General features: G+C 39.6%; 1 protein-coding gene across 1 annotated transcript in view; it reads left to right on the forward strand.

The window, feature by feature from the left end:
• The window catches only part of CA8 (carbonic anhydrase 8), a 48659-nt gene extending 34094 nt beyond the window's left edge, over positions 1-14565 (forward strand). Inside the window, exons 5-8 of the mRNA XM_044424189.1 lie at positions 4553-4615; positions 6805-6853; positions 9464-9576; positions 14332-14565. Coding sequence (XP_044280124.1) covers positions 4553-4615; positions 6805-6853; positions 9464-9576; positions 14332-14466 — 360 coding nt within the window. The 3' untranslated portion in view covers positions 14467-14565. The remainder of the gene's footprint in view (positions 1-4552; positions 4616-6804; positions 6854-9463; positions 9577-14331) is intronic.
• The last annotated feature ends 9444 nt before the right edge of the window (positions 14566-24009 follow it).

Raw genomic sequence — 24009 nt, forward strand, 5'->3', positions numbered from 1 at the left:
CCAAAGCACTGTCTGGTGGATTAGGGCATGGTTGACTGACCGAAAGCAGAAGGTAACCATTAGTGGGGAATCATCGGGATGGTGGCCAGTGACAAGTGGGGTCCCCCAGGGCTCTGTCCTGGGGCCGATCCTGTTTAATCTTTTCATTAATGACATGGAAGAAGGGGTGAACAGTCTGCTGATCAAATTCACAGGCGACACTAAAACTGGAGCAGTGGCCGCAACTAAGGAGCAGGTAGTCCAGATCCAAAAGGATCTGGACAGACTATGGAAGTGGACAGGAGGCAACAGGATGGCATTCAATGTGGATAAGTGCAAGGTTTTGCATTTGGGGCATAGGAATAGCTGTCATAAGTACAGGTTAGGTGACAAGTGGCTGGAGAGCAGCACTTGTGAAAGGGACCTCGGTGTACTGGTTGACTGCAGGCTAAACATGAGTCAGCAGTGTGATGCGGTGGTCAAGAGGGCGAACGCCATCCTTGGTTGCATAGCCAGAAGTGTGGCTTCTAGATCAAGAGAGGTATTACTCTATACGACTCTGGTGCACCCGCAACTGGAGTATCGTGCTCAGTTTTGGGCCCCTCATTACAGAAAGGATATAGCCAGGTTAGAGTAAGTGCAGCATAGTGTCACAAGGGTGGTGGCCGGTTTGCAGGGGATGGGATATGAGGCGAGACTGAGGGAACTGAGTCTCTTCAGCCTGGAGAAGAGGAGACTCAGAGGGGATATGCTGGCGACATACAGGTATGTGAGGGGATGTCACACGGAGATGGGTGGAAACCTGTTCTCCCCTGCAGAGGAAGGCAGGACATGCTCCAACGGAGCAAAGCTCAGAGAGCCAAGCTTTCGTTTGGATGTCAGGAAGCACTTCCTGACAGTCAGGACCCTGAGGGTGTGGAATGGGCTTCCACAAGAGGTTGTTGAGGCCCCATCGGTGCGGGTGTTCAAAGATAGGCTGGACGTGCACATGGTGGACATGTCATGAGCAGAGCTGGCTGGTGCTGGAGGTCAGACTGGATGGCCCGGGAGGCCCCTTCTGACTCGCTCTGTTTCTCTGTTTCTATGTTTCTATCCTCACAAAGCCTTCCTTTTCACACAGCTGTTAAAGTTATGAGAAACCTCCAGTCACCTTGCTTAGCATGGTTAATAGTGTTGGAGCCCTGGGGAGCTACTGTGAGCATCAGTGGCCATTGTCCACAATCTTTCTTACAGCATGCAGAATAATATCTCCTTGAAATAGTTTATTGAAAAAAGAAACTATTGTCATTCATGTTTGAAGCTGATTTATTTTTTTTTCAGCTTCTTTTAATTTGTCATGTGTTAGAAATGCCCCATTACTCCTCCGTTTGGATGCAAAGATATATTGATTATTGTTTTGACACAGAGCTATCTTTTGGTTAAAAATAACAAAAGTTGCTTTCAGTTATCTTGGTTCAGTTTCCTAGAGAACTGTTCCATAATTGCTCTGGAAATTGCCCACTAATTTCAGCAAAGTTAACTTTGGAGTTTCTTGGAAAATTGTATAAAATCGTGAAGTAGATCTCTTCCATTTAATACCATTTTAACTTCTCATCTTAATTTAATCAATTTGTTGGGTAGTGATTTTTTTTCACTGCTAGTTATTTTTCTTTTAATTGAAAATGTCCGTTCACCTCATCCTTAAATTTGGTGTGCTCTTTGATTAATGGTCCTCTGGAAGAAAACCAATATCAGTCAATTGATTCGATCCAGCTATAGTTGTGGACAACTAAGTGTATATAACAACCAGTAGTCCAGGATGCATTTTCTCCTTTTTATCAACCCACATATTCATCCAGTTCAGGAGAACACAGAAAAGCATCACATTGTGGATGAAAAATATGTACCTATCTGTGCTACTGTGCATTATTTAAGAAATAAGATTCTTCTCTGACCGTTGAAAGATCATGAACATTGATCAACCAAGCGCAAATTAGAATTTCATTTGGAAACAAAGATGTTAGTCAGACCATAGTTACTGTTGCCTTAGCTGCTGCAAAACAATGGTAAACCTTTTCTGTTTGTTACATAGTAGATTGTATCCTACCTGGAGGAACGTTCTTCCTTATGAGAGAATTGCTTTGTGCGGCATAAATTTTAAGCTTGCTATTTATACTTCTGTTCCATGCTTAGATCAATTTATTTATTGTTTAAGTGGTTAGTTTGGTCTGACATTTTCTTGTTATGGCTCATGGCTAAAGCAAATAAAACTGAACTGAACTGAACAGAACAGAACAAAATGGATATACACCTACATTGGCAACCCATGCAGAAGATCACTTAACCATGCAAATTACTCTTGCTGTATCGGGGTTAATTTTGCATTCTTTTGCATTTTGCATCTGATTAAAAAAAAAACCTAAAATAGCAATGCTTTTCTGGGCCCGACAAAAGTCCTGCATGTGTGATGTCTTGATGGATGTGTGATTTGCTCCTCCAATCTCTTCACTAAGGTGGGAAGCTATGTTCTTACCTTTGTTCTTGTGGGTATGGGAATAAGCACAAAGTATCACAAGATCTCCTGCCAACCTTGCAGTTTGAAAGCATATAAATGCAAGTAGATAAATAGATACCACTTCGGTGGAAGGTAACAGCATTCCATGCACCTCGGTGTTTAGTCATGCTGGCCACATGACCACGGAGACTGTTTGCAGTCAAACACTGGCTCCCTTGGCTAGGAAATGGAGATGAGCACCACCCCAAGAGTCAGACATGACTGGACTTTAATGGCATGGGGATACCTTTACCTTCCTTACCTTTTAAGCACAAGATCAGACTGTTTTGATTTATTTATCCAGTTGTTTATTTATAACAATTATTTCCCACTTCATAAATAATCCCAAAGTAGGGTACAGAAGTCAACAATATGCAGTATTTTATCAGTGTGGTAGGGGTGGATTTCAGTGAAACTAGGCTGATATTTTCAGTCATGTACATAACTCACTATGGGCCAGCTGTAAGTATTGCCAATTCTAAAAAAACTGAACTAGGTGTATGATATTTACAGACAAATGCTCAGTGATGGAAAACTTGCTTTGCCTGCATAATAACCCAAGAAAAATCATGCTGGATCAGACCAAATGTCTATCTAGTAGAGCACTCCATACACATGGTGGCAACCTGGCTGTCCAAAAGATCTCAGGATGAGTGCAAGACCTCCACCTGCCCAAGCCCTCACCAACTGGTTTCCACCGCCAGTAACGGAGGAAGCACATAGCTACCAAGGCTAGTGGCCACAGATAGCTTCCTCCTCCATGAATCTGTCCAATCTCCTTTTAAAACCAGTCAGATTAGTGGCCATCATCACTTCCCATGGCAGTGAACTCCATAGTTTAACTATACACTGGGTGAAGAAGTGATTCCTTTTATCTGTCCTAAACCTTCCGCTAGTCAGCCTCATGAGATAACCCTGGGTTGGAGTGTTACAGGAGAGGGAGAAAAATTTCTCCCTTTCCACTTTCTCCACACTGTGCATTATTTGTAACATGATGTCTCCCCTTACTCATCTTTTTTCTAAGCCAAACAGTTCCAGTTGTTGTAGCTGCTCCTCATAGGGGAGTTGCTTCAACCCCTTGATAACTTTTGTTGCCCTTCTCTGTACTTTTTCTAGTCTCAGGTTTAATCTCTGGCATTTCCAGGTATTGCAGGAAAACCTCCTGCCTGAAACCCTGGAAAACCACTGCCTGCCAGTTTCAACAATATGAGGCTGGATGGATGAAGGTTCCAACTCAGTATAAGGCTTTTCCTTATGTTCCCCCATTTCTTTCTTTCTACCTTGTGATGAGCAGCCATTTTATGTCCCATGTTGTGCTGTAGATATTGTCAAACTTGGTCTGGCACTCTAATCCCCTCTCAGCAATGATGATGCACACTAAGTGACCTTGGACCAGTCAGCCTCTCCTAAGGCTGTTCTAAGGATAAAATGGAGGGGTGAGAAACATATATATCACCTTGAGCTGCTTGGCACAATGGCAGAAAATAAAAGGAAATGGGTCGCATTTATTCTGAACTTAATGTCCAATGTCGCTTGCAACCCAAGGAGATGAAAACCATTTTTGTGCACTTTTCAGAGCTAAGTGAATGCTAACCTTGACCTGTTTGCTTATTATAATGTCTGATTATGAGATGACATAAAGTTAGTACTGGAACATTGGAGGCACTATTCTCTGCAAGTTTTGCCAGAAATTATGTTGCCTGGGTCGTGCTGGGAGTTATAGACTTTTTTCTGTCTAAACTTACATAACACTCTGCACCCTCACCAGCAAAAAAGATGAGTTGACTTATTCTGAAGTCTGATACCTTAGTACTTCATTTTCTATCTGTTTTCATCTTGTCTGTTTTAATCTCCTTTCTATCAGCTGCTCTCTTGAATACCATTGCTTGAATTTCATGCATACAGCAACTTAGTATGGGAGAAACAAACACAGAACTGGCTTCATTTCCTGATGAGCTTGTTGGTACACATGATTCAGGGAAAGCAATGTCTATTATAGCGTTATATGTTAATCTTTAATTATTGTGCATTATATTTCAGATAGGAAAGGAACATTCAGGCCTAAAGGCTGTGACTGAAATTCTGCAAGACATCCAGTACAAGGTAAAGCATTATTCAAGAGAAGAAGAAATTATATGGTGCCAATTTAAACTCATTCAAAAAGAAAGATGGAACGTCTGTGCATACTATTGCTCAAAAGCCCACCCTCCTCATTCTACAATATGTATGCTTTCTGTATTATGACTTGGGTTTATTGAAGTGCTCTTGTGAATAATAGCATATGAAGTTTAGTAGCACAGGTAATAATTCTCCATTGCTTAAGAACATGTTGAAGTGACATGATTATTTAGTTATTCTTACTAGTTTTTTGGTTTAATTTCTCATGTCCAACCTTCCCGAGAAAAGCTTTGTGTCCAAGGAAACAAAAAATAAAAACTAGATTAAAACAATTAAAACAATAATAACAAATAAATTATGCACACAATTATAAACAATGCAGACAGCACAGAAGAGCCACCCAGAAGGCCTTCTCTAGCATCTCCATCAAATAGGCCTCTGAGAAATTAAATCAAAAATACAATCCAAATTTCACTGTCCCCTTTTCAAGGCTAGTTCAATCCCATTTACTTCAATGGGACTTCATTTTTAGTCATACAGCATGCACACAGAGTAAAAATGAAAGGGTGGGGGTGGGGGGAGAGAGAGAGAGAGACATTGAGATTGAAATTCCTGTAATCCTATACAGTCTGGAAGATTTGCATGACACAGTGAGGCACACTGCATGAAATGCTGTGCAGTGTGACTTAAAAGCCACCCTACTGCTTAAAAACACCTGGAAGACAATGAGACACACTATGAGAAAAGCTGTGCAAGGTAGCTTATAAACTGTCCTTTCCCCCAGTGCACCCAAGAGGCAATTGAGATCATGAGTAGGGTGTGACCCCATGCTCCCTTGTTCCTTCCACAGGTAACCTCAGGAGCACCAAGGTGTTTTCCCCTCCCTGCCATCACTTGTCAGCAATGGCAATGGAGGGAAGGACAGGGATCATTGACAGCCCTTATTCCACCTCATCGGTGGACTGTGTGAGCTGGTTGAGGGCTGCTGGCACAACTCCTTCTTGCTGTTACTGTGCACTTGTGAGCAACAAAGAGAAGTTGATATTTCTCATCCTGGCTTTTGAGGAGTCCTTGCATGCATATAAGCTGATGTTCCTCCCCTGATGTTTGACCTGCATCACTGTTGCCTACAGCCGAAAGGGCTGGTGGCAGAAGTGATGTGGCACACACAAGCAGTCACAATTGGCCCAGCTGCCTGCTAAGTTACCTGAGTCGATCACTGGACCACACCACACCACTGTAATTGGTGATCCCAGCTTTCCCACTCTGGCAGAAGTGCAGGATTGGGCAGACAGCTTCTGTCAACTGCTTGGGCACTTTGGGGGAAGTTACCATTGTGTTTGTCCAGCAGCCACTTGGCAAGACTGGTAAGGATTTCTTGCTGCTCTCACCAAGCAGCTCTGTAGTGGTTTTGGTTAGCCCAGGGTTATTATGTTGTCCAAGTTCAGGTGACATGAAAACCTGTAGGGTGACTATCAAATCCTACAACAAGCTGTGGGCTGCCAGGGTGGTCTATAAACCCAGAAACTGGACTAAATAATCCATGGCATATTTGCATGACTTGACCACTCCTCCAGCCAGGGGAATTGATGTGTCATATGAACCCCATCACTTACTTGGCAAGAACCCATTGAATTGAATGGAACTTACTTCCATGTCTGTAGACATGGAAAAGATTGTACTGTCAGAGAAAACTAACATTTTCAAAGAATGGTATTAAAATCATAGACCAGGTGGAAGAAATAAATAATTTATTTGAAAAGAATACTTTGTCTCAAGAATTGGACAGTTGGGTCACTCCTAATGCCAACTAAATTCAAATGATTGAACATTGGCCAAAAGGTATTGGATTGGGAAGAAAATCCAAAAGCTTTGGAAGAATATTAGAATCAAGTTGCAAGTTTCTGTAGGTCATAGAGAGTAAGCCTCATTATATCAGTAGGAGGAAACATAGATTGACAATTGCCAAGGCAAAACTAGGGATAATTTCTGGGAGATTATTGTAGTTAGATAACTAGTTTTATTGCTTTTATTTCCTTCAGTGCTACAGCTTGTTAGTGTGGAGTTTGTTTACTTACCCATTATGGCCCACTTTTCATGGAACATAAAACCCTCAAATTATTTCTGTTTCTTTTAAGAACTAGAGATAAGGCTAATTTCTGTTAAATTTTCAGGGGAAGTCCAAGACAATACCTTGCTTTAATCCCAACACACTACTACCAGGTAAATGTTTATTTCTATGCCAAAAAAGTGTATGCACAGTTAACTTTCATTTCAGTTTTAAACTGCTCATGTGCCTTCTGTATCTTTATAAATCCTTTGGCAGCCTTTCAGTCTGAACAACACTCTTAACATAACTGGATTACCAGGAAAGATAGCTCTGAACATAGTGTATCCCATTTAAGCAGCAGAGATGATGAATGGTGTCTGTCAGCCCAGTACATATTGAGTTACATTTGTATTTTTCACAGTGATGAGTCATTGCTCTTAAAATACCTGTCTCTGCATTGCATCAAAGTATAATTCCAACAGAATTCAGGCAGCTGGCAATTATAGCCTGCTTCTGATCATTATATTGTATATTTACAGTGCAGAATATTTTAGAATGCTTATCTTCTTTGTCTTTGTCAAAGGTGAGTTGCTATTCTTCCCATGTCATGGATGGATGGACATCCAAAGTTGTATTACCTACAGGAATTTGTCTTACACTGAGCCAGACCACAGGCTCATTTACCCCAGTATTGTCAACACTGATTGGCAGTGCCTCTCCTGAAGGTCAGGCAGGATTCCTTCTGAGGTTTCTCTGTAGATGCTGAGGATTGAATCTTGGACCTTCTGCATGTAAAGTATGTGTTCTGTTACTGCTCTACAGCCCTTCCTCATTTTCCAAATGCATAACTGAAAGATACAAGGTTATAGCAAGGTAACAGAGACCAAGGCAAAATATAGGCTTGGAAACCACCTTATTCACCCCTTCTTTCCACAGATTTTATCAGTACACAACACAGTATATTTAGGTACATGGAATATTGACCAAATAGTAGTTTAGTAATAATGGTGATTAAATTAATTATAAGTGCTGCTGATTCACTAGCCAGGCAATCCTACTTTAAAGGAATGCAAAAAGAATGCAGTTTCAGAAAATCACAAGTCACAGTATCTGTAAAACTTGTTTATAGTTACAAAAATTAAGACCAGGATTGACCAAACATGCACATGTTTAAAACGGAAGTCCCTTGATTATTCAATACTTAAACAGGCAGGCTACTTGAATGACTCCTTGTTTGTTTTCAGTGTGACGAATCTATCTGGTAAACAGTTAGCAAAGATTTAGTGACTCTTGACTAGTTTCTTTTCACTAAAGGTATGTTTGGCTGATAAGGTAATGTGATTGATCATACTTAACATAATGCATATGTTCAAATTTCCTGTGCTTTTGGCATGAATTTGTTTTAAGGCAACCAACATGAAGGATTAAAAAATGCCATTGCTGTTACACAGTCCTGAGCCTTATGACAGAAATTCCCACAGCGTTAGGACAAAGGTGGGCCAAGTGTTTTGAAATGGGTGTTGGGACCTCATTTTACTGCACTGTTCGGGACTTCTGCAGCTGCTTATTGCCTCTTTGCTGAGGAACATTCCAGGCCATTGGACTCTAATAGGCTGCAAACATTGCCACGGATATTGGAGCTTAGTCAACCTTCTTTGAGAGCAGGGGTGTTATTTGTCCCAAAGTACAGTCCTCAGCCAAAAAAGCACCACTGTACTTGAGCCCTCCAGTTCATTCATCAGTAATTTTGGGAAGAGGCTTTAATTTGATACTGTATCTCACTACCCTAAAAATTTAAGTAGGACATCCTGACCAGCATAAAGTTCTTTTCTCCACTAACCTTAGATAAAATGGACCAGTGCACTGGGTATCCTTAGCCTTGGGAACCTCCAGTCTATCCCCTTTCCATGTACATATCTGTCAGAAACAAAGGGAATGCAAGTCCAAAGTGACACAGCAGAAAGTGACATTAAAAACATGTTTGTAGGTTGCATTCAGCTTACATGTGGCATGGACTTTCCATCTAACAGTAAATTACCAGACAATGAGCATGATCAATATTTTGTTGTATCTAATTCACTTGGATGGAGACACAGAAATATATCTACAGAACTGTGTTCAAATATATTTATTTATCACAGTTATTATAAATCCCATTTGGATTCAACTCTTCATATGGGCAGATGCTACTCCCAGATATCAAGGTGATTGTTCCTTTGATTTATACTGTTTATAAAACTGCTGAACTCATGGAAAGGACTGTGTTTCTAAATTTTCATCTTTAAAGTGTTGGAGAGGGAAAAGTGGGGAGAGATGTGATCTTAATTGGCACCAGATTGGCCCTCCTACTCATTTCTCATGGTCAGACCTCCTGGATGTAGGGAAAGCCCTTGCTTTGGGGTTGCATGGGGAAGACTCAGACTGGTGAGAGACAGACAGGGGAAAGATATTGATGGAGGAAAGATAAAGTATTGCAGAGGAATTCACAGCCCTTATCAGACCCGACTTGAAAACTTCATTAGTATACCTTCTGATCTAGCATGGTAACCAATGCACCAGCCTAACGCATCCATTTTTTTTCTGGGATATGGTTTGGAGAGGAACTTCCTCAAGGAAAGTCTCTGATGTCCCCAGTATGTGTTGCTCTCGATGGTCTCTACCTGACACAGTTCTAGACTTTAGAAAGGAAGTGCTGGATCATACCCTTAAATCTAAAGATACAGGTACACAATATAAAGATGCTTTATTACTGTTTTCAAAGTAAGCTATCCATTTCATTTCAGACCCTCTGTTACGAGATTATTGGGTGTATGAAGGCTCCCTCACAGTTCCACCCTGCAGTGAAGGTGTGACTTGGATCTTATTTAGATATCCTTTAACTGTATCCCAACTTCAGGTAATATTTGTGCTTATGATACCCTTAGAATGTAATTCTAATTGAAAGGTTTTTTTTTAAATGGTCTCATTAGATCAGTTGTATCAGGCTAAATCTTTGAATCACCGAAAGCAACAAAAAGTTAGAAAAGAAAAACTGTTGTTAACATTTATCCCATATATTTGAAAATACCAGCAAAGAAAGGAAGGAAAGAAGAGCACCCCATGCCTCACACCCTCCAAAAAATTGCTGGGAAAACAAACAAATCCACCTCTTCATGGGTGTGGGAGCATGAACGGCAACTGCTGTGGCCAGGGGTGGGATGGGAGAAGTACAGCCTGTGGCCATGAGCTGCTACCACCATGCGGCTCTCCCTGCCAGCTGTTACCAGGTCCACCTGCCACCACCACTCACTTTCTCCTTAATATTTTGGTTCAGAAGATATGCAACATTGGTGGAAGATGGCCTTGGGTGCTGTCTGTGCCATGGCATCTCCAAGGTCTTCTCTCTTCCAATGCCATGTTTTGAAGAAACCCCCTCAGAATGAGGCTTTTGGGCTGGATGAGCTCAGTGGAAAGCCATTTTTAGCCAAATTCAGTTGAAATCGAGTGCCCTAAAATCCACCTTATGAACTACCTGGCAATCTGAGAATGCTATGCTAATGCTCCTTTCACATTGTATCACAGATCAAATTGAATGCTATGTGTCAAATCAATTCTCCTTTTGCCCTGAAGTACCCTTTTTATTTTAATAAATAACTCATTCACAAAAAAATCTCGGCCTAGCATGTGTAATATGGCACAATACAATGTGTATGTATTGATGGGGTAGAGATTGAGGGTCGTTCTACAATTAGAATTTACTGTGGGAATGCTATGATGCACTTCTTTTTCATGTCATTTATTTATTTAATTTCTATACCATCCAACAGCTGAAGCTATCTGAGTGCTCTACAAAGCACATTAAAAATGACCCAATAAAATACATCACTTTAAAGATATATTGAAATATTATTAAAAGTTTATAATACAAAAATAATTTTTAAAAATATCACCTTTTTGGTTACTGTCATTTCTCCCACCACCATGCATATTGACATTAACATCTGTATAAATATTTAAGCATGTTTTTATATGACATGAATATAATCAAGCAGTAGCATTTAAGGAAATATCCCATTTTAAAATGATTACTTGTTGCTGTTAAAGGTTCAGTAAAATAAGAGATTAAAAATGACTGCTCAGGTAAATGGTGCCTTCCTCATGTAGAATTTATGCAGCAAAATATAGTAGAATGTATGCAGCAAGAGAAGTCCTAAACACTTTGTAGAAAGTCAGTTGCAATTCTACTTGTAGCTTAACAGCAGAAGAGTAGTAACTAGGGAATACCAGAAGATGCTTGTCTAGTACCACCCAGAGAAAAATAGAAACAAAATCTTAGAAACATTTTCTTCAAATTGCCAACTAGAGGGAAGGTAATAGCTCAATTTGCAAATGTATACTTTATAGTAAACTAGATTCAACTTCTCTATTCTGGCAATTGATGACATTCAGTACTCCATTTGGACAATACACTTCGTTGTACCTACTGTTTGGTATTGTGGATGACATTGTAATTTGGGGTTAAACTAAAGAAGAGCACGATCAGTGACTACAGAAAGCCCTGAATAATAGTAGAGCTGAAAACCTGAAAGTGAACAGAGAGAAATGCATTTTGGTATTACAAAACTAACGTTTGTGGGAAACATTTGTCTGCTGAAGGTGTGACACCAGAAAGGAAGAAAACATGCCTATAAACATGATATCACATCCATGTTCCAAAAAGGAAGTTTAGCAATTTTGGGAATTATTAGGAATTTAGCCCCAGCTTGTCTTCAGAGGCTTCTTGAATAGAAAAACAAATGATGCTGGGATGCAGAATAACAGTCTTCCTGGAAAGTGTTAAAGAAACACTTAACAAACCAGCAGATGCCTCACAATCTGGATTGTGTGCTTTGATTACAAATATATGATAACTTTTGGCAACCGGTACCATATCTGTCCAAATCCCTTGCTGATGCAGAAATTAGATATACACAGATTGAGAAAGACCTACTTGGTTGTGAAGACCTAAGACTTACTTGTGAAGGTTTTATCCAATATATCCACAGATGCACAATGGTTATGGAAATGGATCATAAGCTCCTCATTGCTTTGTTCAGCAAACCATGAAATGATTGTGCAATGCAATGCAATAAATGATGATCAGACCACAGAGTTATGATTTGGCTGCAAAGTACACTCCACGCAAACTTTTGTTCACTTTGGATGCATTTTCAGGAGCTATTTCTCGTAGAGGAAAAGAATCTAGTGACATAAAGGCATGCTTGTGTGGACATTGTTATCACTTCCTGACCAGTGTTAAATAAAATTTGTGACAAACTGAAGATGAAACTGATACTGACCCTCCACTGCATGTTGTGAAACAAGTGTTGACTAGTGACTGATTTATAACAATGGACAGTTATTATCAACAAAGGCAACTGAACTTGTGCACATGAACTCATGATGACAGCTGGATTGTTCTTCAAAGGTAGCAAAGTGGTCATATGTAGAAGTCTCCATAAGGAAATGCTGTAGAAAATCCATGAAAGTCATCTAGATGTTGAGAAAAATGAGCATGAGAGCTGATGTATTGGCCTAGGTTTAATCACAATGAAACAGTTATGGAAACAGGTGGTTCACTTGTTTAAAATACTAGTCATATCAACAATCAGAACCTTTAAATCCACATTGTATTCCCCATATGGTCTACCTTAAGGTTGAACTTGACATTCATATGGCATTCCAAGGATTACTTAGTAGTCACAAACTATTACTTTGTTTATACAGAAATACACATATTGCAGAATACCACTAGTAAATTGTTTGTTGTATATGGTTGCTTTGTTTTTTGTTTTGTTTTGTTTTAGTTTGTTTTTGTAAGCTGCCCAGTGACTTTTAGTATAGGGACAGCATATACAAACTTTAAATAAATAATAATAAATAAATTAGTGATGGCAGCCTGATGACTTATGTAGATACGTATAAGATAGTGTACAGGTAGTATAGTTAAGTAGGAAAGATATTTTCCATGGAAAGCACTGATTTCATCTATTATAGTACTAATTTTATTATTCTGTTATCATTTAATAATGAAGGGGGAAGATGTATTGATAGAGTTTATACTTCACTGACACCCCCTTAGAATTGGTTATTTGAGAACTTGCCCTAAAGTCACATGGTTTGCATGGTTCAGTAGGCCTGTAGACTAATGTACAATAGATTCTCAGATGCATTTTAAATTAAAGTTATAGTGTAAGTTATTACCCATTCCTTTAATTTGTTCTGGACCCAGAAACATTACAAAAGCCCCCCTTTTTAAAACCATCTTTAAAGAATCTCCTACTTCTACACCTTTCCTTTCTTTCATCTTTTCAGTGCAAGCTGCTCCTTTCTTCCTTTCTGAACTGAAAAGAAACAATGTGGATTTCAAAAGTACTGCTCTAAGGAACAGAAAGTCCTTCTTAGCAACAGATGTTAGCTGTTCATCAAATGAACAGACCTAAAAAAGTCTGGTTTTATTACTTCAGAGTGTGCCATGGGCATCCATATTAGTGATTTCTCATTTGGAATGTCATTGAGAAATATGATGTCATTAGCTGTTATTCAGGCAACAATAATATCACAGTCACCTTAGCTGCACTGCTCTGGTGAATAACTTGAATCTGATCACATGATAAGTCACATGTAGAGCAGTCTCATATCTCCATGGTTTAGAGTAGGCCACCTTTTCTATGCACAATAAAATTGGCAGGCAGGCAAGAAGCCCTGAAAATGGAATAGAATGTACAGTGTAATTTATGGAAATTGCACTCACAGACACACACACGGTGATGGGGAGGGGGGAGAATGAGAGAGATGAACTAATGTGTGGCTCCCAAAGAAGCAGCTTTGGTTGGCGTGTGGGGAAAATGCCTGGGCAAGACTGTAGCTGTGGAGTATGGTATATTCTTTGCAGGCAGGTTAATCGGTGAAAGTTCTGTATTTTAAATATTTTATACTTTTGAGGGGAATGACACAGAGAAACACTGTGGTTGCACAGTTTAGAAGTTATGTACCAGAACATATAGAAAGCCAGAGAAGGAAGATTCCCAGATAAGAATGAGTACAGAGAATCCAATCTTAGTCTCACAAAGAATCTGGAAGTTGAAGCCATTACAAAATGGGTGGGGTGGGGTGGTGGTGTTCAAAGCCTTCTCTGAAAAGCCCTCACTATAAAGCAGTTTTTGATGTCTGTTTGCAATCTCATACCTCTCTGTTGGAATTGGAGGAGAGAATGGATGGAAGTCCAGTTGTTTCAATCCACTGAAAGATCTACATACACCAGTAGAATGAATTTCCCTTCCCACTGTGGCCCACTGCTTTCTCATCTAGATGTGCTTAAAGAGCAGATCAACTTGAGAAGCTTAGGATAAGTGCATGGGGAGATACATTGGGGAGAGGATGGGAATGATCTATGGTGTTACCCGAATTTTGTTTGCACAGTACTGGATATTTCTCTATCACTTTTTGTTCTTATCATGAGCTGCTTGTTCCTATAAGGCTATTTTTTGCTGCTTTCTATACCCTGAGCAGAGGAATGGTGGCAGACAGAGGCTAAACAAAAGAGACAATATACAGTATTTAAAGCAAACATTTTCCTTACATGGAGATGAATGACTGACCTATGCAAATGACTCTTTTCTTGCTTCATTAGATGGAAGAGTTTCGAAGACTGAGGACACATGTTAAAGGAGCAGAACTCCTAGAAGGCTGTGATGGACTATTAGGAGATAACTTTAGACCAACCCAGCCACTTAGCGACAGAGTCATAAGGGCTGCCTTCCAGTAGCAGAAACAAATAGTGAAAATAATCATAATATAGGTAAGTAAAATAAAAAGAAGCAAAATGACAAACTGTGTAAATCTGATATAATTTTCATATAGATGAAATACTTTTGTCTGGAGTGGAATGCAATGGAAATTCATGGAATTTTAATAAACATCATCACTGTATATGCAGATTTCTAGATGAAATAATGATGACAACACTATACTTCTTTACAAGATAGCTTGCAAAAATGATAAAAGCAAAAGCTTCACTATGTGTTATTTAATTGAATAATATAAAATAGCATTGGATGAAATTATTGGGGGCTAGCAATACAATCAATAAAACATTTTAGCTTAATAAGAATCTGTAGGAACTTTCTTCAATCTGATACTTTCTAGATGTTTTATTTATTTATTCAATTTATATGCTGTCCTATTAGCCATAGGCTCTCTGTGCAGCTTACAACACAATAAAATTCACAGTGTACAACCCAATATACAATACAGCATGCATACAATACAGCATACAGTAAAATCCACAATTTTCAATAAAATCAGGCAGACAATAAAAATTGATAAATATAAATGATGAAAACTAAGACAATAATGGAACAATAAAATAAATAAATAAGGTAAACATAGGATCAAAAATAGGAGAACATAAACCAATTAAAACATATTGCGGACTACATTTTGGACTATTAGCCATGGTAGTTGGAGCTAGAGGGGGCTGAGGTGCAATGACATTTGGAGGTCTGTTGGTTCTGCCCCCAACTAAAATGCTGCAAGAAATGGGGGAGGGGGTGGGGGACTAAGTTTACATAGCTCTAGGTAGAGGGTATTCCACAAGTGTGGGCCCTCTATCGATCATCTTGATCAATGTGAGCAATAGGCCAGAGAGTAAGGCTTCACAAAAAGGGAAGAATAATCAGTCTGTGAAGTGTTGGTCCTATTTGTATAATGTTAATGAAGGAAGGTGTTAAGAAATTTGACTTTATAAATTCTCTTTCCTTAAACCTGTTCTTTCAGTAACTCTGGGTGAAACTAGATGATACATTGGAGATCCATGATGGGATAAAGTATTTTATTTATTTATTTATTATTTGTAGAGATGTCTAAATTGGATTGGAAGCACAGTGTTGTGGAGGGGTAAATTTGCTACACTGCTACATCAATTTTTGTTAAACCAATTCTTTCTACTGTTGTATTTGTCCTGTTAGGGAAAATATATTCATTTCCTATGTTTTCTCTAATAGGGCAAATACCACTGAAAATGTGGAAAATTTGGCATGTAAGAAATGGTGTGAGGAGAAGTTTAAAGACTTCTACCCCTAGCACTGTGGAGCCAATCCAATACAGCATGTCCAGCAGCTGGTCTTAGAAGAGAAGGGAAAGCTCATCTAGTGGGTACCTAGATGCTGGTACTAGGTAGATGAAGTGGAGAAGGTTTAGATCTTCTGCACTGTGGAAACATGTATGATGCTGACAGTAGCACCCTTGTCTCTACTTCAGCTGACTGGCACCTAAAAGTCAGGGTGGGAATTCTGTTTCCCCCTGTATTGCCATGAAAAGGCAAACAGGGGTTTTGCCTAGTAAACTGGCTACTTCTGGTTACAATATAAGGTAGTTTGTTCTCAGCAAAAAAAGGAAGTGCAGTGGGTGGACAAATGGATTTAAGGAGACCTGATGCAAAGGACAATAGAAACCCTTACTTTTAACAGTTGTGGAAAAGTTGGATTTAGGTGTTACTTTCTTACTCTTGCACAGCAAACCTCACTTCCCTAAAATTTCATCTTTCACACAATGATTAAAAACATAAATGCACAGAAGAGGAAATAGAGAACATAAATGGTAAAATAGGCTAAGTAGATCCTATTCCAAACTGAATTAAAAATGAGTCCCACATCCAAAAACTATGCACACTATTACATGATGCAGAAGTCTGCAAGCACTGAACCACTGTCCTCTCTTTACTGCAGGTTTCTTTCTTTCCTTGCTTTCCTAATGTAGACAAACCCTTCACCATACTGGAATTTCTATTATATAATATTCTTTGGCAGTCACAAAATATAATTACTTTATTCTTGAAATGAATGATTTCAAATGTGAATTCCTGCATAGAGATTACTTGAGGGGGCAATCACAGACATGTTCATAAAATTTTATAATGTCCTAGGGCCATTGCCAGTAATTCAAATTTCATCAACAGTGAAGTCATTTGACAAGATGACTTTGAATTTTGAGCATGCTGAAGTTATCTTTAATAATATATCGATCTGAAATCACAAAATTATTTCAAAACACTTGACAACGTCTAAAAATATTTCCTGGGAACTATTTAGTTATCTTGGCCATAATTTATAAAATGGCATGCAATTTTAGGTTCCACAGAATTGAACTGAATATGGAATATGTTGCTGTGAACTGAAAGGCTAATTTAGTGCCTTGTGATGCAAATGATGTGTTTTTCCCACATTATTTTATTCTGTATGGAGTGTTTAATTCTATATGGGATTGTATTTATTATCTAGAATTAATTTTACTGTTTTCCCATTTGGCTTAATTTTCAATGGATGCTGCTCCTTCACATGTTCATTGAACAGGTGCGGAGTTTTGTGAGCAATGCTAAGGTATCATGGTTTCTCAGATAACTGTAGGTTGATACAAAAAGTCAGCAACATACTTTCAGAAACAGTTGCATATGGTTTGTCTGCAAATCAGTAGCATCTAGAGCTGAATAGTGGGATGGAAAAGGAAGTTTAATTACCTCACAATTGCAGAAGGACAAGCTATCAAGATGGATGATAGGAGAAAAACACTTTACTAGCAATTGATAATCTATCTGGGCTGTTTCTAAGCGATATCTACTGTCAATGAGGTATTTACTGTCAGTCAGGTGGAAGCATGATGGGAACATGGAAACTAGTTAAGAAAACACTGGTAAACTTTCTTAAGTTATCTCAGCAATAAGTGTTAAATACAAAGACTGGAATGAAATGTCTCTCAAAAAGGAGAGCTAGCAAGACTACATCTTATTATGCAGTAATACTGAAAAGAATAGGTTCCACAAATGCATTGAGACTGAGACTGATTTAAGACTGAGAAATTGATTAGTAGGATGCAGCAACAGCACATTGCATTAGAGTATGCACTATGTGATGTGGCCCTTTCAATAATGTCCTTGAATGAGAGGGTCCTACCCTGGAGAAGGGCATTTGAAAGAAACCCTAATGCAGAAAGAGTGAAGTGGGGGAGGTTTCAAGATGTGAAAACATGAGGGCAAAAATCTGGGTAATAAGATCCGATTCAGTAGGGATCATCTGGGTCCCTGCACTTTATTTCAGCAAAGTGCCTTTGGATACCAGGGTGGTGAGGCAGGGGCCTTTCAGAGATTCAAGGCTCTAAATGAAAGATTCAGGGCTCCAGCATGTCTCCTAAAGCGACTGCTGAAAGCCATATAGCTTCTGATATTGGAAGGATAATATAGATGACATCTCTATGTTTCACAGTTAGAGTAAAATGCAATGTTTACATACTCATGGTCCTTCAAACATTAGAACAGACTTCACATATACAATGGAAGGCAAGGGGACTACTGCCTGAACAATATAGTCTTTCAGAAGGACTCATCACTTTTCAGGATATAAGGTGGGGCTTGAGTAAGTTTTTAAGCTCCAAAGGCCACATGTGATGCTGGCTCAGGGGCCCCATTCATGCACATTCACACACGGACAGATACGTACTCATTCTTATACACATCACTCTTCTCTCATTGCTAACAACAGTGAATAATCAGTAGGAAAATACTGGGAAAGGTTATGGGGAGTTTACTTGTCATTCCCAGGGACTCTGATAGAGAAGGCTCTTTCCTTTCAGCTAGTGGATCAGGAAGGAAGTGAGCTATGCAAGAATTTCTGGAAGAGGGAGAGGAAAGTTGTAGGTAATTTAGTGGTAGCGATAGGATCAGGGCACCCTTGAAGGACCTCACTAAATACCTTGGCAGCATGTGTCTCAAAGCCACAGGTCATGTAGACCTGTGACAAATGGAAGACCTTTTTCAGTGTAATAACCCTCTCCTAAAGTATTGGAGTAAGGTACAAAGCATACCACTGAGTTAAGCATTCATTTTTATTATAAATCTGCTGAAACCATGGCAAAAGTGGAAGTGTTGTTCAAAGGGGCACAGCAGGCCTTCTGGAAAGTATCTATGCCTACACTCTCATTTCAGTATCTTCCTGGTACCTTGAGGATTGAAGCCCAGTACAGTACAGTACAATGAATGTTACATGAACACATATAAGGGGAGCTGCAAGATTGTGTCTACTAGCTCTGCCTAAGTGCATTTCCTAAAACTTATGGAAAACAAACACAGTAAAGAACAGCTTGTACATATGCAAAGAAACTTTCAGCTGCTTTTGTATTTGATTTGGGGATATATAATCAGTTCCAAAATTAATTCACTGTCATTAAAAAGTCTTCTGAATGACTATTCTAACTTGTTTTCTTACTAAATCTGTGGGTAAAAGTGGCATTTGTTTTGGGAAAAGCAAATGCCTTGTTATTTTCCCCATGTTTATGATCCATATGGCACCAACTGATACGGTGAGTTAGCTGGGCCAGTACTTTAACTCCAAAGAGTAAAAACCTGGAGGCACTCAGGGAATATATATAACCATCTGGTGGCAACTGCATGAATCATGAAGAAAGGACTGGGTATGTTGGTTTGCAAGCTTCCCCATGTCCCATAGCGCAGGCTATAGCTCATGTTTTACCACATGCAAAGGCTTCTTCCCAAAATGTTGAATGCACATTGGGGCAAGGAAGGTACCAGTATCCCACTGTACTGCATATACATGTAACATGTTTGCAGTCCTCATGTCATCTCTAAAATAGGGGCTGACAAGTACATAGCAAAACCTGTAAAGAAACCCGTAAAAACTAGCAAAGATGACATAAAATTATTTTAACAGTATTTTTGTGGTGTCTGTCTATCATTCATATGGTTTAATAAGCATTTGTTGTTGTTGGTAGTTGCAAAGTCGCGTCTGACCCATTGGGACCCCATGGACAACACTCCTCCAGGACTTCCTGTCCTCCACCATCCCCCGGAGTCCACTTAAGTTCACACCGATTGCTTCAGTGACTCCATCTAGCCACCTCATTCTCTTCTGTCCCCTTCTTTTTCCATCTAGTGTTCCCAGCATTAGGCTCTTCTCCAGTGAGTCCTTCCTTCTCATTCGGTGGCCAAAATATTTGAGTTTCATCTTCAGAATCTGACCTTCTAAAGATCAGTCAGGGTTGATCTGGTTTGATCTCCTTGCAGTCCAAGGGACTCACAGGAGTCTTCTCCAGCACCACAATTCAAAGGCCTCAATTCTTCAGTGCTCAGCCTTCCTTATGGTCCAGCTTTCACAGCCATACATTGCAACTGGGAAGGCTATATGCACTTTTGTCGGCAGTGCTTTGCAATAAAAGTTTGACATAAGATTCTCTGAAAAAGGTTGAGGAACAATGAAAATCCAGAATTAGTCTGCATATGTCCATATTACCTGCACCATCTTTAAATTTAAGCAGTGCTGCGAACAATGAAGAACACTTTTTTTCATAATCCAGATATCACTGGGATCTTCCAAATGTGTTGGTTTTCCAGATATTTGTTTTATTTTTCAACCTGTAATTTCATGAATACCCACAGCAATAATTTTTCTGGAATAACCTTTTTATTTTTAAGTATGTATCCAGTTAAATGAGAGGTAGAGCTGGGTATCATCAGCGTACTGATGGTTCCACAGCCCACACCTCCTGATGACCTCTCCCAGCGGTTTCATGTAGATGTTGAATAGCAAGGGGGACAAAATGGACCCCTGCGGTACTCCATGGCATAACTGCCATGGCACAGAGCCATAGTCCCCCAGCACCACCTTCTGGAACCGGCCATTGAGATAGGAGCGGAACCACTGCAAAGCAGTGCCTCCGACCCCCAATCCCGCAAGCCTGTCCAGAAGGATACCATGGTTGATGGTATCGAAAGCCGCTGAGAGGTCCAGAAGAACCAACGGGGACGCACTCCTCCTGTCCTTCTCCCTGCACAGGTCATCATACAGGGCAACCAAGGCAGACTCAGTACCGTACCCGGGTCTGAAGCCGGACTGAAATGGGTCCAGATAATCAGTTTCATCCAAGAGTGCTTGGAGTTGTCCCGCCACCACTCGCTCTAACACCTTGCCCAGAAACGGGATGTTGGCCACTGGTCTATAATTAGTGGCCATCTCTGGATCCAGTGACACCTTCTTCAGGACCGGTCGGACTACCGCCTCCTTTAAAGGGGCAGGCACCCGACCCTCCCTCAGAGAAGCATTAATCACTTCCAAAATCCAGGTCCCAATCCCGTGCTTGGAATTATTTATTAACCAAGACGGGCAAGGGTCCAATAGGCAAGTGGTGGGACGTACTCGTCCAAGCACACAATCGGGTCCGCACCCTTACAGAGGGAGAGGTCGCTCTCGAGCACAAACCTCACCAGGATGCTAACATTTAAGTAATGTTAGGATTATCCAGACATGCTGGTAATCCTAGATGACTGAAATGCAAAAGTAGGAAATGAGGCAGAATCAAATGTAGGAGATTTTGGTCTAGGTGTAAAAAGCAAAGCAGGAGAACAACTCATAGAATTCTATGAGGCCAACAATCTGTCCATCACAAATATATATTTCAAGTAACTGTTGAGATGACTGTGTGCATGGGCATTACTAGATGGCTAATATAGAAATCAAATTGATTATGCAATTGGAATCAGTAGGAAGAGAAATGGTATTCTTGCTGCCAAAACAAGACTGGGAACAGATTGCAGAAGTGACCAGTAGTGCAAAAAACTGATGCATTTGAAACATGCTGCTGGAGAAGAGCTTAGCAAATACCCTGGGCTGACAGAAAGACAAACAAGTGGGTCTGAGATCAAATCAAACCAGAGCTTTCCTTGGATGCAATGAAAGAACTGAGGCTGTCATAGTGTCAAGGTATACATACATGGTTTTCACCTCTTCTTGTTTTATTCTGACAAATAACCTTGTGAGGTAGGTTAGCCTGAAAGAAGTAACAGGCTCGAGATCAGCTGCTGAACTTCATGTCTGAAGAACCTGGTTTTTCTTAGTCCTAGCACCACTGTTACCCTACACTGGATCTCAGCAAATGTGATGGGGTATAGTGTAATGCAATAGAAAATATTGCATCTTCAGGTAGAAAGATACGAAAATGATAATAGAATGATTAGATAGAACGTGGTTATAAATCCATATCCACAGTCAATATTTATTTCCTGCAATAGGTCTATCTGTTTTTTTATCAGTAAAATATAATTTCCTAAATCAGCATTATGTTTATATTAACAAATTTAATATTTGTCTACTTTTTACTTTTAAGGAAGACTGCAAACCAGATACCCATAAACACATTTTAGTTGACATTAAAATGATTTTTATTTTAATTTCATGATTAGTCTAACTATAATTAAATAAATAATTAAATAAAATCCAACATTTTAACGTTTTCATACAGTTATGTTTCATATCCTTAATACTGTGGGTGTATTTCACCTGCCAGTACAACTTAATTTCACTTAGCCCTATTTCTGAATGAGTATTTCCCTTAAACAAATGTATAATGTGTAAATTCAATTACAGAGTAATTAGCTACTCAATCACTTTTATATTACACTTGGGACTAGCTAAGAAAGGAGCTACTGTTCACAAATATATAGGGTAGCTCTGTTAATTAGTTTATTGTTAATCGAGTCTGAGAATGTATGTGTCCGCCCTAAGATAGTTTCTAGCAAAAGCTGTCATAATAGCAATGTTTCAGTTCATTTTTAGTATATGGTAACAGGGCACTTGCACATGAAGCTGTAGCCCAAATTAAAAGATGTCTTTCAATTGCCTTAAGTAGTGCTGAAACATTTTTTGAGAACTTGGAACATTGGCTTTCAGAGATCAATGCTTAGGTACTCCTGGAGTCAACAATCTAGCAGTGAGCAATCCTGTAACTGTGTTAAGAGTGAAATTATTAAAAGCAGACTTGGTGAGGGTGCTCTCTAGATAACTGGAATCCTGCATTATGTTCTGTAGTAATTGCATTGGTAGACCTGATGCTGTTTGTTCATTTTATTTCACTGTAACACACACAGAGTCCCAATTAGACTCAAGACCTGTCTGCCTAGAGAGGGAGACATTAAGCCTTCCCCTCATCCATGTTTTCCCTGAAATTCCACTTTCTTTCAGTTTAAAACAAAGGAAGGGGATGCTCCATTGACTCCACAATCAGGGTGGGGTAAAATTTCAGGCAAAAACAGATGGAGGAGGTTTAGTTTTCCTCCTGGAATGTCCTGGTCTCTATTTGAATCAGGACCTTGCCTGCTTACAGCTGAGTATGAAAAATACATAGCTCCATTATGTGTGATTGGACCAACATTTTCTTTAGCCTAAAAACTGCTGCTGGTGGGAGGTAACTATGCATGGATTTGTATGTATAGGACTGTGCGCAACATTCAGTTCTGGCATGCAGAAGAGATTTAGGGGCTCAATTTTTTAAATTCTAATTGTATTTCTTTTGCACATGACTCTGCTTGGTGGCTCTCAAGCTTCTAGTAAAAAAAAGTAGCTCCTAGAAAACTACCTTGACTATAAACTCTTAAACAAATGTTTGGATCAGGCTACCTATCCAGTGTGCAGCAATGGCCAGCAATGGCTACCACCCATTTGACAATGGGGTAGATTTCTGAATCCAGAACCACCATTGCTTGTCCCCAGAAGGTGATTTGCACGTTTACAGCTAACACTTTGGAGAGTGATTTATAAAGACTTTTGATATGACAAGAGATCAGCTCTTGAAAATCAAGGAGGAAGTAAAACAAAACATTGGTAGGAAAAATTTAAATTTCATGAACCTAAACAACAGACACCTAGATGTATATATGTGCACTGAAGGCCTATGTAATCCCTATTTAGAAATAAGTGTGCAAAGAATTGCAGCCTAAGTGTGTAACCTCGTGTGAAAGAACTGTTTAACCTAGTTCATAGCTGTCAAGACAAAGCAAGATGATGGTGGGGAAACTAATCAGGACCTACCCTGGATCAATGTCCATGGTTAGTATCGGCTGCATTTTGACAGCAGGTACCTTCACAACATTACCCAGGCAACACTTCTCATTTGGACAGCCATCTGGGAGGGATGCTTTAACTGGGAGTCCTGCACTGATCAGGGCTTTGGACCCAATGGTGCTCTGGCCCCTTCCAACTCTACTATTCTATGATTCTATGATTTTGACAACTGCAGAAATGTGTAGAACTGCATCTCTAGAATTGTGCAGTATTTTTAAAAAATAACATTATTTTCACACATTTGGGGTACAAAAAAGCAAGCTAATGTTGAACCACCGATAGCCCATCCAATTTGCAACTTTTAAGGAGTTGTCAGTGGCTATCAAAGCAAAAATTATGAAAATGGATCTGTGTGGGGCTGTGGGGAGATTTAGGGAAAACCCTGATTGAATTGATTTAGAATTGGAATT

The sequence above is a fragment of the Varanus komodoensis genome, unplaced genomic scaffold (assembly GCF_004798865.1).
Source record: "Varanus komodoensis strain SLA01 unplaced genomic scaffold, ASM479886v1 scaffold14_1, whole genome shotgun sequence".
Classification (NCBI taxonomy): domain Eukaryota; kingdom Metazoa; phylum Chordata; class Lepidosauria; order Squamata; family Varanidae; genus Varanus; species Varanus komodoensis.